The sequence below is a fragment of the Procambarus clarkii genome, chromosome 10 (genome assembly GCF_040958095.1).
Source record: "Procambarus clarkii isolate CNS0578487 chromosome 10, FALCON_Pclarkii_2.0, whole genome shotgun sequence".
Lineage (NCBI taxonomy): Eukaryota > Metazoa > Arthropoda > Malacostraca > Decapoda > Cambaridae > Procambarus > Procambarus clarkii.
The window spans coordinates 29426975-29440090 of NC_091159.1; the positions used below are offsets into that span (position 1 = coordinate 29426975).

A 13116-nucleotide genomic window follows, 5' to 3' on the forward strand; every position below is an offset into this window, starting at 1 on the left:
TAATTTTGGGCTGTCGAAGGAGGGAGCACACCTTAGGAAATAGGTCAGTCTGGGCAAAGCCAGGCACCTTGTGAGAAGGTACAGAGCATCGTGGGCGTCCAAAGCCCCTATTCTTCCCTCCATCCTCCTCAGGTCGTTCAGCTTTTCTTCGAGGACTACCTCAATGGCGCTCGAGCCCCGAGGTGCCCCTAGCAGCACACTGTCGGTGGGAGCGATCACTTGGGCTCCTGGCAATATGGTTCGCACTGCATCTATGGTTGGTTGGCTAGATGAGATGATTTCACACTTTAATGGGTTTAGGGTGAGTCCTAACTCCTCTCCCTTAGATTTCACCAGCTGTAGATCTTCTAGCAGGGACTCCTGTGTCCCTGCCAGGGTGCCATCGTCCAGGAACCAGATGTTGAGTTCACTGGTCAACCTGCTTGTGACCTCTTTAACAGCCATGCAAAAAAGAAAAGGGGCAAGTGGGTCTCCCTGCTGGACACCTTCTGCAGAAACAACTTCCTATATATATATATACATAGGAACTATATATATATATATATATATATATATATATATATATATATATATATATATATATATATATATATATATATATATATATATATATATATATATATATATGTCGTACCTAGTAGCCAGAACACACTTCTCAGCCTACTATGCAAGGCCCGATTTGCCTAATAAGTGAAGTTTTCATGAATTAATGTTTTTTCGACTACCTAACCTAACTAACCTAACTTTTTCGGCTACCTAACCTAACCTAACCTATAAAGATAGGTTAGGTTAGGTAGGGTTGGTTAGGTTCGGTCATATATCTACGTTAATTTTAACTCCAATAAAAAAAAATTGACCTCATACATAATGAAATGGGTAGCTTTATCATTTCATAAGAAAAAAAATAGAGAAAATATATTAATTCAGGAAAACTTGGCTTGTTAGGCAAATCGGGCCTTGCATAGTAGGCTGAGAAGTGCGTTGGCTACTAGGTACGACATATATATATGTATATATATATATATATATATATATATATATATATATATATATATATATATATATACATATATATATATATATATATATATATATATATATATATACAGTATATATATATACTTTATCCTGTAACATAGTGTATAATCAATGTATATATATATACCGAAAAATAGGGTACATATCTCGGCGTGTATATATCCCTGTTGCGAGTGCCCTCGGTCCCGCAGTTGACCATATATATATATTATTATTATACATGTGGCCCTTAGAAGGCCATGGTCAGCGGGTCCCGCTTCCCACACGCGTTATCCTCGCCCAACTTCCACACACACACACACCCGTTCTAGAAAACACCCTTCCCATATTGAGCCGTTTTGCGCCCTGGTGGAAACCCATACGCGTTTTGATCATTATAGCGACATCTTTATTTTACATTAAATCGAAATGGAATGAAATCTCTGGAATTCGCGGCATCCGGCCAATGTTTACATCATATGAGGTGGGTGTACGCCCCTGCTGCCTCAGTTGTCGGTGCGTGACGGGCGGAGGTGCACGTCCCCCTCGCCCTCCTCGATACACCCGCCACCATGAGCATAGATCTCGAGAAAAACCGAAACTCAGTCTTACAGGCCTTTAACGATGTAGTGAGTGACAAGAAGGCCACAGACTGGTGAGTAGCCCGGCGGGCAGCACAGTACCGTAACATGGCTGGGGGTTCAATGGTACACAGAGAGAAAGAGGCAGGCCTGGCGTGTCTGTGGAAAGTGTTATTGTTATAACATGTGTGGCAGAGCATTTGAATGGTGGGTGTGAACAAGCCAGGGCATGGTAAAGCCTGCCCCACCATGCCCCCGCTGTCACCACTCCCGGCGGAGGCTTATCTAGGCCGGTGGTGGTAGATGGTCGTGAACTTTTGGGCTCGGCCGAGAGAAAGTCGGAAGCTGTGTCCTCTCCAGAAGAATGTGACTTATGTCTGGAGATATTGTTAGCTTGTCATTTTGCATGGTAGGGAGCGACAAGTGGCGGTGGAAGGCATGACAGGACAGTGTCAAGTGGTGGTGACTTGATGAGTGACGGGGGGAGGGTGTCACGAGGGAGGTGCTCCACGGCTTTGTTAAGTGTTGCTCTTTAAAATAAGTGACTGATCATTTATAATGAATTAAGATAATAACAAGAGGAGTTCTTTAAATAAAAGTTCACTCGAAGAACTTTGTTAATTGTGATAGTGCTTGTGGTGTGATTACTACTAGTATTCGTCACTGGATGTTGTTAAGACAAACTAGTAACCATTTTTTTTTTTTGTTCATATATGTCCCTACTTGGCCATGTCAGCTGTTAATACTTCACCACCACAACACCTCACATTATGAAATGTTGACACAATTCTTGAAAATAATGCATTACTGTTTATTTATTTATGTTAAGGAAAATTTGTGTTAGTAAAATTTTCATTTTTTTATTTTTTTTTTTAAGCTTGTATTAGAGGAATATGATCTGTAATAGGGTCAACATGTGATATACTTAGGTTCAGTGTGTGTTCTTGCATTTGAATTAATAATTACAACAAGATATGGTCTAGTTTCTAAAGTTACACTGCATTCATAGTGGATGCCACAAATACTGGAGTCTACACACTATGACTTTACATGGTTTTGTTTCAGATTAACTAAACATGGTGGGCTAGCTAACTAATTGATGGATAACCATTAAATATGATTATGAAATACAAGTTAAAAATTAAATGGAATACATAATACTGTAGGCCTACAAACTGTGATTCTCTAGCTGCCACATTGGCCGATGTATGCAAGTGGCATTAGAGATGCACCCGTTCTATGTAACGTAAGACCAATCCAATATTTATTAAAAAAGATAATATTCATGTTTGACATAATTAAATGCCTTTATATGTTAATATTTGCCAAATTCCTATTATTCTCATTGTTTTAGGATACATATACACATACATATATAAATATACACCTACACACACATATAAACATGTATATATGTGCTGTATATATACAAGAGTTCTCACTAGCACGCATAGCATTTTGGGCAGGTCCTTAATCCTAATTTTTCCTGGAATACGACCCATCAAATCGTTTAACAACCAGGTACCCATTCACTGCTGGGTGAATACAGGCGTACAGCTAAGGATTGGCACCTAATCAATCCTTCCTGGCCAGGAAACGAACCCGGGCTAAATCATTTGCGAAGCACTGGGCGAGTGTTTTACCACTGCTCCAAATGAGTTGTAATGAACGTGATGGGAACACTATGTTAGTGGTTTTGCCACAAAACTTGTATTGTCAACCAATTGCACAATGCTTTTTTTAGGCAAAATAGCAAAAATGTATTGTATTGAAATTTAGACCATAGTTTGTTGGGATGTTAAAAAATAATTGAGTTGATATCTATAGAGTAACAGTAGGCTATATTATTTAGTGTACAAAGCTAACAGACACTTAATACCATACTGTAAATTTTGGCTGGGAGACAAGAGTAGTTTTGTGTGTTCCAAATACTATGAGCACACCATATTTATTTATTTATTTATATACAAGAAGGTACATTGGGTTTGTGAGAATACATAGCATAGTATTTACAATCTTGTAAAGCCACTAGTACGTGCAGCGTTTTGGGCAGGTCCTTAATCTAACAGATAATTTTAAGTAGGTAAATTCTAGCAGAATTAATAAAATAAGACACATTGCAAGAAAAAATGAGATGAGAGAGATTAGTAAGTATATTAAAGCTCTGATTGATTACATTGACAGCTTGATTGGTAATTTAAACAAGATTAATAGGCATCATACAGCAGATTGAAAGCACATATAAGAAGACAGCAATGATCACAATGGTAAAGATGTTCGGATTGGGTACATTCTGTAAAGATTGGCAGATTGAGTAGCAATAGATACAGTGCAATTTTAAAGCAACAAGGTAAAAAAACGTATGAAGATGAAAATAGGTACTTTTTAGTTTTGTTTTTGAATGACTCAAAAGTTGGACAGCTTTTCAATTCATTAGGGAGTGAGTTCCATAGACTGGGTCCCTTTATTTGCATAGAGTTTTTACACAGATTAAGTTTGACTCTGGGGATATCAAAGAGAGATTTATTTCTGGTGTGGTAATAATGGGTCCTATTACATCTGTCCAGGGAGAGTTTCAGAGCAGGATTTGCATTTAGGAACAGGATTTTGTAAATGTAGTTGACACAAGAGAATTTGTGGAGTGAGATTATGTTTAGTATGTTTATGGAGTTAAACAAGGGGCCTGAGTGTTGTCTGAAAACAGAATTTGTTATAATTCTGATAGCAGATTTTTGCTGAGTGATGATGGACTTGAGGTGGTTTGCAGTGGTTAAACCCCATGCACAGATACCATAATTAAGATAGGGATAGATTAGTTCATAATATAGAGAGATGAGAGCAGAGCTAGGTACATAATATCTGATTTTGGAGAGTATACAGACTGTTTTAGAGACTTTCTTAGTTATATATATCTAATATATATATATATATATAAGATAATCCCACAAAGAAAGTCGAGAAATGGGATTAGCCCATCTAATAATAAAAAGATCAAATTAATTATAAATAATGTTAGTGTTCAGCATCAAGTGATTGCTTGGAATTGGTTGTAAGCAGTATGACAATTTAGTAACACCCAATTAATGATGTACAGTATTAACAAATTTTTTTTTTTTTTGGTATCATTGTGAAAATATAACGATGTTATAAATTTACTAAATACTTCAAATAGGCACTAGCCTAAAAAGGTCTAGTTCATTTATTATGCTTCCTATAGGTTAGGCCTACAATCCTTTTGAGCAGTGATGGAAATGTTACAGTACATATAACAGGGCTCAGGTTTTGAATTTATTAAATATTTGTTTGGCTAAGAATGTACTTTACCCACTGTTATTTTTGTCATTTTATTGATGAACTGAAGAGATTTCTAGTGGGACAGACAAAAGTAAAGAAAGAATATTTAAAAATGTTCGTCACTTGCTGACATCCTGGGCACTTGCAGTGTGAAACAGGTCCCGCCCAGTTAGCAAGGCGGGTTTCAAGAGCTAATAGGTTGATTCTGTAGGCACAAATACAGGGGACAAATTTAATAGGGAAACATGTTGGAAATGAAGCTGTTTTCTCTTTACTTTTCCCACCGAATTTGTGTTAATCTGGGTTTTTCCAGCTTGTCACGGAATCTCAAAGAAGATCGTGACTTAAAAATACTGTAATAATAATTCATTGTGTTGAGGGACAGGAAGCCAATGTGTATTCATACACATTAGGCTTTTATCGAGAGGATTTATTTTTGCCAAGTGGTGGTGCATCAAGTTTAGTGGTATTGTCAGAAAGTCATTAATGAAAACAAAAAAGATAAAATAGTTCAAAATTATAATTTTGAATGTAATTTTTGTATGTAAATATGGTCAGTCAGGGACAGAAAGCTTGTTAGACTTGTTGAGGTACCCCTAGCCAGGATGCAACACATAATACAATAGTTGCCTAATTCCCAGGGAACTTGTTTACTGCTTGGTGAATAGAGGCATCATGTGTAAGGAAAAGTGCACCTGCCAATTAATCAAACTGGTCCAGTTGATTGCAGGTAAACTGTATTAACTACTGAATAAAAATATTTACAATTTGTACTAATAAAAAGATAATGTGCATTAAGAAGTAACATTTTTAATTACAGTACTACTAAAAATAACATCAATGTTTGCAATGTCCAAGATTTTGAAGATATCAGTCCATTAGAGGCCAATTTGACTAAATATGAAATGTGGGTATAGCATGCCTTTGTTGAGACAGGCTGGTCAATTGAAATGGCTCTGGTTATACAAAGACTTTCCAGTAAAATAAAGGTTTGTCTGGTAGCAAATACGTTCCCCCATCTCAAAGATTCAGTTATATTGTGAACACTTTTAAGTCCACTACAGTATATATTAGGCAGACAGGATCTCATGAGCATAATTCTTTTGTTTTAATAACAAATACTGTAGTCCCAAGTAATCTCATGTACTCTACATCATCCCCCCACATCCCATATTTCAGAAGTGATCTTAGAGATGAAGATATTGTTTGATATGCAGACTGAAATGCTGACATGCATATACTGCAGAGAAACGCCAATATGAGAGTACGGGTAGATCATAGAAAGCCCCTGATTTTATAATGCCCATATAGGCACAACATTTTCTAAAAATAATGTACTCTTATCTTGGTGTTTCTTTACAGTACTTGGACTGGACAATAGAGCAATGATCTTGCTTCATTTAGGTCAGAGTTCAATCCCCGACCATCCAAGTGGTTGGGCTCTGTTCCTTCCCCCTGTACCATCCCAAATCTTTATCCTGGTCCCCTCCAAATTCTATAATCATAATGGCTTGGTACTTTCTCCTGATGGTTCCCTTTGCCAAGCTACCAGCTTCCTGTCCGTGTCGAGGTCACTGATGTGTGTAAACAGTTGATTCATTGTATCAGTTACTTATTGAATCATTATGGTGGTGGTAGCATCAGTACACAGAGAGAAAATTTGTTCATGACATTGCATTTGAGAGAAAGTGTAAGACTGTATAGGAGAAACTACAAGAAAGTCATTGCCAGTGGCAGTTTCTCAACAGATGGCTGAAATGTCTCTTCACTACAGTCACACAGGCTGAAATGTCTCTTCTCTACAGTCACACAACATTCTGTGCATTACTTATATACTGTATTTTATATCAGCAGGCATACATAAGGAAGTTTAAGAATTGGGCATTTGGTAGTGGGGCTGCATTTGACTGGGGGTGAATCAGATTTAATAGGCAGTTTTGAGGTGTGACGGTGTTTTTTTTTTTTTTTAAGAGGTGTGTGACGATGTGTTAAAAATTTCTATGTAGCACGGGCTATGGTGAGCCCATACCTGTAATTGAGTTTGTTTATTCACAATTACTCTGATATTTGGGTCAAAGTTTTAAAGGAAGGTAGTTTCCTTCTTTTCACACTGGTTTTTAGTCTTATTTTGATTAACATTATCTTGGAGCCAGATATAGATGCAAAATGTTCACTAGTGTGTCCCATTTTTCAACTGCTTTTTAAACCATTGTAGTCACTGTGGATTTTGAATTTAATGCAGCTGCTAAGGATTTTGAATTTAATGCAGCTGCTAAGGATTTTGAATTTAATGGTGGGGTTTTTGGAGTCGAGGGGTGACGGTGGGGTTTTTGGAGTCGAGGGGAGACGGTGGGGTTTTTGAAGTCGAGGGGAGACGGTGGGGTTTTTGGAGTCGAGGGGAGACGGTGGGGTTTTTGGAGTCGAGGGGTGACGGTGGGGTTTTTGGAGTCGAGGGGCGACGGTGGGGTTTTTGGAGTCGAGGGGCGACGGTGGGGTTTTTGGAGTCGAGGGGCGACGGTGGGGTTTTTGGGGTCGAGGGGCGACGGTGGGGTTTTTGGGGTCGAGGGGCGACGGTGGGGTTTTTGGGGTCGAGGGGCGACGGTGGGGTTTTTGGGGTCGAGGGGCGACGGTGGGGTTTTTGGGGTCGAGGGGCGACGGTGGGGTTTTTGGGGTCGAGGGGCGACGGTGGGGTTTTTGGGGTCGAGGGGCGACGGTGGGGTTTTTGGGGTCGAGGGGCGACGGTGGGGTTTTTGGGGTCGAGGGGCGACGGTGGGGTTTTTGGGGTCGAGGGGCGACGGTGGGGTTTTTGGGGTCGAGGGGCGACGGTGGGGTTTTTGGGGTCGAGGGGCGACGGTGGGGTTTTTGGGGTCGAGGGGCGACGGTGGGGTTTTTGGGGTCGAGGGGCGACGGTGGGGTTTTTGGGGTCGAGGGGCGACGGTGGGGTTTTTGGGGTCGAGGGGCGACGGTGGGGTTTTTGGGGTCGAGGGGCGACGGTGGGGTTTTTGGGGTCGAGGGGCGGCGGTGGGGTTTTTGGGGTCGAGGGGCGGCGGTGGGGTTTTTGGGGTCGAGGGGCGGCGGTGGGGTTTTTGGGGTCGAGGGGCGGCGGTGGGGTTTTTGGGGTCGAGGGGCGGCGGTGGGGTTTTTGGGGTCGAGGGGCGGCGGCGGGGTTTTTGGGGTCGAGGGGCGGCGGCGGGGTTTTTGGGGTCGAGGGGCGGCGGCGGGGTTTTTGGGGTCGAGGGGCGGCGGCGGGGTTTTTGGGGTCGAGGGGCGGCGGCGGGGTTTTTGGGGTCGAGGGGCGGCGGCGGGGTTTTTGGGGTCGAGGGGCGGCGGCGGGGTTTTTGGGGTCGAGGGGCGGCGGCGGGGTTTTTGGGGTCGAGGGGCGGCGGCGGGGTTTTTGGGGTCGAGGGGCGGCGGCGGGGTTTTTGGGGTCGAGGGGCGGCGGTGGAGGAATACTGAGGGTATGCCTTGTTCTTGGATCAATGTCTCTATGGCCCGGTCCTCTGACCAGGCCTCCTGCTTGCTGGTGTTGTCAACTAGGTTTTTATAGCAGATTGGTGTCAGCATACTGCAAGCAGAAATAATCATAAGCTGGTTAATTGGTTAATTAGTGTATCAGTCACCAATCGATTGCAGTATCCATCAATAAACTATTTTTTCTTAGAAGTATATTTTCTATTACAGAAGAGGTACAGATAATGTGCAGGATGAATAACCAAAACTGTAAAATATAGTTCTGTATTTGACAAATAAAGCAGGGTTAATGTGACATAAATAGCAAAATATTGTTTACACTTATTTTACAATGATGCTATTTCATCTAATAAGCATATAGTGTATACGCTCTCTAGTGTATACTCTTCTCTCAAGCAATGTGCTCATCTAGCCATGCACAGGGTAATTTGATAATACAATATCATACATAGTCAAATTTATGGCAGCTTTCCATTCTAAGCTGATGGAAATTAAAATGTCAACTGTATTTATTAAAAAAAAAAATTTTTGAAGGTCAAGATAGGAGGCAGGGGATACATTCCTCATTAGCCCTAATACAATTGAATCATAATTTGTCCATTTATTTTGTATAATTTAATATGATAGTTGGACAATGATGAGCATGCTTCATTACAGTAGTTATTACAATTCATCAAGCTTGATATGTCGAATTATTTTTTAATATTGAAGCTGTTGGAATATATTAAAATGTAAATACAATGTAACAAAAGGTTATTGATTTTACATGTATAGTATTTTATTTCTAAATTTGTGATACAAGTGGTTTTTTATTCTAAAGTGGAGTTGAATCTGTCCAGTGCTGCCTTGGCTGTAGAATTATTTTGTATGTACAAGTTTGTGCTTAATGGCCACAAACCACAGGTTCAGAGCTCGAGTCTCGGTAATTACTGTACTAATAATATAGTAATAATAATAGTAGTAGTTGTTATAATAATAATGATTGATAATGTAGGTTTTGAAAAAAAGATGGCATTTTAGTATTGAATTATTATGGGACATGCATTTTAAATTTTTCTTCGTTACTAATAATCTCCTTCATCTCTTATTTCAGGGCTCTTTTCGGTTATGAAGGACAAACAAATGTTTTGAAGGTGGTTGGAACTGGAGGTAAGAATTTGTTCTAAATCACCATTTTTCAGGATATATGCATCATATACCGCATATATATATATATATATATATATATATATATATATATATATATATATATATATATATATATATATATATATATATATATATATATATATATATATATTTATATATATATATGTCGTACCTAGTAGCCAGAACTCACTTCTCAGCCTACTATTCAAGGCCCGATTTGCCTAATAAGCCAAGTTTTCCTGAATTAATATAGTTACTATAATTTTTTTCTTATGAAATGATAAAGCAACCCTTTTCTCTATGTATGAGGTCAATTTTTTTTATTGGAGTTAAAATTAACGTAGATATATGACCGAACCTAACCAACCCTACCTAACCTAACCTAACCTATATTTATAGGTAAGGTTAGGTTAGGTAGCCAAAAAAAGCTAGGTTAGGTTAGGTTAGGTAGGTTAGGTAGACGAAAAAACATTAATTCATGAAAACTTGGCTTATTAGGCAAATCGGGCCTTGAATAGTAGGCTGAGAAGTGCGTTCTGGCTATTAGGTACGACATATATATATATATAAATATATATATAAATATATATATATATATATATATATATATATATATATATATATATATATATATATAAATATATATATATATATATATATATATATATATATATATATATATATATATATATATATATATATATATATATATATATATGTCGTACCTAGTAGCCAGAACTCACTTCTCGGCCTACTATGCAAGGCCCGATTTGCCTAATAAGCCAAGTTTTCATGAATTAATTGTTTTTCGAGAACCTAACCTACCTAACCTAACCTAACCTAACTTTTTCGGCTACCTAACCTAACCTAACCTATAAAGATAGGTTAGGTTAGGTTAGGTAGGGTTGGTTAGGTTCGGTCATATATCCACATTAATTTTAACTTCAATAAAAAAATATTGACCTCATACATAATGAAATAGGTTAGTTTTATCATTTCATAAGAAAAAAAATAAAGAAAATATATTAATTCAGGAAAACTTGGCTTATTAGGCAAATCGGGCCTTGCATAGTAGGCTGAGAACTGCGTTCTGGCTACTAGGTACGACATATATATATATATATATATATATATATATATATATATATATATATATATATATATATATATATATATATATATATATATGTCGTACCTAATAGCCAGAACTCACTTCTCAGTCTACTATGCAAGGCCCGATTTGCCTAATAAGCCAAGTTTTACTGAATTAATATATTTTCTCTAATTTTTTTCTTATGAAATGATAAAGCTACCCATTTCATTACGTATGAGGTCAATTTTTTTTTATTGGAATTAAAATTAACGTAGATATATAACCGAACCTAACCAACCCCACCTAACCTAACCTAACCTATCTTTATAGGTTAGGTAGCCGAAAAACGTTAGGTTAGGTTAGGTTAGGTAGGTTAGGTAGTCGAAAAAACATTAATTCATGAAAACTTGGCTTATTAGGCAAATTGGGCCTTGCATAGTAGGCTGAGAAGTGCGTTCTGGCTACTAGGTACGACATATATATATATATATATATATATATATATATATATATATATATATATATATATATATATATATATATATATATATATATATATATATATATATATATATATATATATATATATATATATATATATATATATATATATATATATATATATATATATATATATATATATATATATATATATATATATATATATATATATATATATATATATATATATATATATATATATATATATATATATATATATATATATATATATATATATATATATATATATATATATATATATATATATATATATATATATATATATATATATATATATATATATATATATATATATATGTCGTACCTAGTAGCCAGAACTCACTTTTTGGCCTACTATTCAAGGCCCGATTTGCCTAATAAGCCAAGTTTTCCTGAATTAATACATTTTTACTATAATTTTTTTCTTATGAAATGATAAAGCTACCCATTTCATTATGTATGAGGTCAATTTTTTTTTATTGGAGTTAAAATTAACGTAGATATATGACCGAACCTAACCAACCCTACCTAACCTAACCTAACCTATCTTTATAGGTTAGGTTTGGTTAGGTAGCCGAAAAAAGTTAGGTTAGGTTAGGTTAGGTAGGTTAGGTAGTCGAAAAAACAATTAATTCATGAAAACTTGGCTTATTAGGCAAATCGGGCCTTGAATAGTAGGCCAAAAGTGAGTTCTGGCTACTAGGTACGACATATATATATATATATATATATATATATATATATATATATATAATGTCGTACCTAGTAGCCAGAACTCACTTTTGGCCTACTATTCAAGGCCCGATTTGCCTAATAAGCCAAGTTTTCCTGAATTAATATATTTTTCTATAATTTTTTTCTTATGAAATGATAAAGCTACCCATTTCATTATGTATGAGGTCAATTTTTTTTTATTGTAGTTAAAATTAACGTAGATATATGACCGAACCTAACCAACCCTACCTAACCTAACCTAACCTATCTTCATAGGTTAGGTTGGGTTAGGTTGCCGAAAAAGGTAGGTTAGGTTAGGTAGGTTAGGTAGTCTAAAAAACATTAATTCATGAAAACTTGGCTTATTAGGCAAATCGGGCCTTGCATAGTAGGCCGAGAAGTGCGTTCTGGCTACTAGGTACGACATATATATATATATATATATATATATATATATATATATATATATATATATATATATATATATATATATATATAATATATATATATATATATATATATATATATATGTATATTATATATTATTTATTATTAAATATGACCGAAAAAGTAAGATTAATAATTCTAACACGAATTTTCTCAATGTTCCTTACATTTTTCTATACCTGCATTTGGGTGAAGTGATCTGTTGTAACATATCACTTCACCAAAATGCAGGTATATAAAAATCGAAGATGTTTAAGCTCTGTTCAGTTATAGTTGTGTGTGTGTGTGTTCTCAAGTCGAGTTTCTTTTAAACATTTAACTCGCTATTTGAGGTTTGCCTCGGTGCTCAAGTTTGTTGATACACGTATGGGTCGATTAAGCACTTGGTGCGCTTCAGTTTACAAGTGTCTCATGTCTAGTGACAACTTCGCTTGAATTCTTTGTGAAGAACTTCATTGTTTTTGTGCTTTTTTGGTTTCTGAACATAAATGTTCATATTATATATCACATCATGAGTTTCAAGAATGTCAGTGGTAAAGTTCAACGTAAGAAAATAGTTATGAGGATGAAGAGGAAAAACATGAGATCATTCATGGTGAGACAATGTGATGTCTCACTACAGACAAGTGTTTAAACATAGGGAAAGTGTGTATAGACAGAGTCTTAGTAAGACAAGCAAGCAGACACAACCAGGTCCTTTTTAAGTTAATATTTTTTTAGGGGGTAGAATGGATTTAATTCAATTTACATTATAGGTACAGTATTTCTTATGGGAAAATTAATTTCGTTTTTCGAACAGTCTCTGGGAACGAATTAAATTAGAAAATGAAGATACCACTGTACTCTATC

The 13116-nt window shown here is 36.7% G+C and overlaps 1 protein-coding gene across 4 annotated transcripts in view; it reads left to right on the top strand.

The window, feature by feature from the left end:
• The first annotated feature begins 1503 nt into the window (after positions 1-1503).
• The window catches only part of LOC123745832 (Actin binding protein 1), a 62490-nt gene continuing 50877 nt past the window's right edge, over positions 1504-13116 (top strand). For 2 of the 4 annotated variants that reach the window (XM_069321810.1, XM_069321808.1), the window contains exons 1-2: positions 1505-1672; positions 9457-9512. In XM_069321810.1, the coding sequence (XP_069177911.1) occupies positions 1590-1672; positions 9457-9512 (139 nt within the window). In that variant the 5' untranslated portion in view covers positions 1505-1589. Of the gene's footprint in view, positions 1673-9456; positions 9513-13116 lie in introns of all 4 variants that reach the window. The other 2 variants (XM_069321809.1, XM_069321811.1) reach the window with 2 other exon arrangements.